This window comes from Plectropomus leopardus, unplaced genomic scaffold (genome assembly GCF_008729295.1).
Source record: "Plectropomus leopardus isolate mb unplaced genomic scaffold, YSFRI_Pleo_2.0 unplaced_scaffold20689, whole genome shotgun sequence".
NCBI lineage: Eukaryota > Metazoa > Chordata > Actinopteri > Perciformes > Serranidae > Plectropomus > Plectropomus leopardus.
The window spans coordinates 1-2,398 of record NW_024622371.1 but is presented as its reverse complement, the minus strand read 5'-3'; the positions used below and the strand labels follow the sequence as shown (position 1 = coordinate 2,398).

At 41.5% G+C, this 2,398-nt stretch overlaps 1 protein-coding gene across 1 annotated transcript; it reads left to right on the top strand.

Annotated features, from left to right (window-relative positions):
- Positions 1–201: 201 nt before the first annotated feature.
- LOC121965580 (putative elongator complex protein 1) lies at positions 202–2,108 on the top strand (the record flags this gene model as incomplete). The annotated part of the gene is made up of 6 exons (XM_042515718.1): positions 202–317; positions 462–535; positions 658–736; positions 880–959; positions 1,053–1,190; positions 1,976–2,108. Coding segments are annotated over 6 exons (620 nt in total), but the record flags the coding sequence as incomplete, so codon positions are not given.
- Positions 2,109–2,398: the final 290 nt, after the last annotated feature.

Sequence of the window (2,398 nt, the reverse complement as noted above, 5' to 3'; positions counted from 1 at the left end):
ATTTTAGTAAATTTCTACGATTTTAGGACTTTTGCAGGATTGTAGCTTATTTCTCGGATTTTACGACATTTTTAAGGTTTTTTGATGTTTCTCAGATTTAAGGACGTTTCTAGGATTTTAGGTCTTTTTCACGGATTTTAGGACAGGATTTCTTTTTTATTTCTTTGGGACAGCTCAATTGAGTGACCTTTGACCTTGCAGGGCTGCAGGCGGCTTTGGCCTCAGACGGAGGTCAGAATGACGAGAGTCTGCGGCGGGTGGAGAGAGGATCCAGGATCGTCACAGTGGTCCCGCAAGACACCAGAGTGATTCTGCAGGTCACTTTAACTCACGACGTGCAAACGTCTGCAGCCGTTGTCTAAATCCAAGATCCACATTACAAATTACTGAACACGTTCAATATCATGACAAATTAAGAGTTCAGAGGTACGAATTCTGTGATTTATTTTGATTGTGTCCAGATGCCTCGTGGGAACCTGGAGACGGTGCATCATCGAGCGCTGGTGTTGGCTCAGCTCAGGAGGTGGTTGGATTGGTGCGTAATTTTTTCTGCACTTTTTTGGGTGATTTTCTTGCGCTATGTCTTGTTAAGTCGCTCTCACATGTTTTTGAAAGTACGTCGGTTGTGAAGCCGTCTTGTTGTCTTGTTTTGTTCAGTTTGAGGTTCAGAGATTCGTTCGAGTGTATGAGGAAGCTGAGGATCAACCTGAACCTCATTTACGACCACAACCCAAAGGTACATAAAAGGGTTAACGTGTCATTTTCTGACTTGAAATCTTTTATTTTGTCCACAGCAGGCAGTTTATCGTCCAAATGTTAATATTTCAGTATCTTGACCTGTCTGATTTCTCATTTTCCAACATGCATCTCTTCCTGCAGGTTTTCCTGGAGAACATAGAGACCTTCATCACACAACTCAACTCCATCAGCCACATCAACCTCTTCCTCACCGAGCTCAAGTAAGACCCGCCCCAGGAGAGTTTTCGTTAAGGAAAAAACACATTTTAACAGGTATCTTATATTCTGACATTTTTTATCTCTGCGGTACGCAGGGAGGAGGATACGACCGGCACCATGTACCCTCGCCATGAGAGCGCCGCGGTCCAGACGCAGCCTGTTTCTGGGCAGAAGAAGGTGGATGTGGTTTGCGATGCTTTGCGGAGCGCCATGGAATCAATGAACACGAACAAGTCAGTAGCTCTGTTTACGTGAACACTTTTACTCGGTCTGATTAAAGATTTCAGCTCAGCTGTTTACATCGGATGTCTAATGAGATCTGGTGTTTACATGCACTGACGCATGTAAACGTAGCAGCTGTGTTACATGCGCTAAAATTATGAATATACACACTCTCACGCCAAAAGTGCATTTTCTCACAGTGAAAAATAAATAACGGCTAACCTCTGACGGCAGCACAGCGCTCTCTCCCTCCTTCTCACACACCCCGGGCAGAAGTGAGTTAGTTGCTATGGTTACGGGGCCACTTGAACTATTAGAGCATCTTCGAAGCTGAAGTCAAACTAATGGTTAAAATGCATATTTACATGTCTGTTCAGCGCAGTTTTTGCTGTTGTTTTGATGCTATTTGGGATTAAAAACAAACTCTCTGCCGTAGTCTACCTCTGCTCAGAAGTCAGCATTTTTTGGAAGCAAAGAAACGTGCGACTGAGCGTATGTAGAGAGAACGCAGCCAGAGATGAATCAGCTTCATTTTAAAATAACACAAATTTTCTTTTGATATGAAAAGGTTTAAACTCCTCGATTTGAATTGAATCAGTCTGGGCCTTTTTAAGCTGATTGGGGTGTTGTCTGCTTAAAATCTTAACCGGAAGTCTTCGTACTAACACTGCGTGATGTTACGGTTCAAGATATAAGCCTTATCTCACTAACAAAGGTTTGGTGTCCAGCAAATTTTGGACTTGGACTCAGTTTAGCGTTAGTGGGATATAAAACGACGGTGTTGTTAATCTTCCAGGTTCTTTCTGTCCGTACTGACGACTCACGTGAAGAAGACGGTTCCAGAGCTGGAGATCGCTCTGCAGAAAGTCCACGAGCTCCGAGGTGAGCTCACCGACGACCTGCAGGAGTTTGTGATGGAGATAAACTGAACTGTTTCACTCAGTTTGTAGTAGTAGTACTAGTAGTAGTAGTAGTAATAGAGGTTTATTCTGAACATGTGAAAAAACATGTAAAAAAGAAACAAGACAATCATAAAGCAGTGGACAGACATAAAAAATACATGGGAAATGTAAACAAAGCATCATGATTTTATTCACATATCCGAAAAGCATATAAAGCTGTACAATAATTAATTCTCTAGACTTATTCTAATTTATTATCTTAATTACCAATAATCTTTATCTTACAAGATATAGATTAATTACAAAAATATAAATTA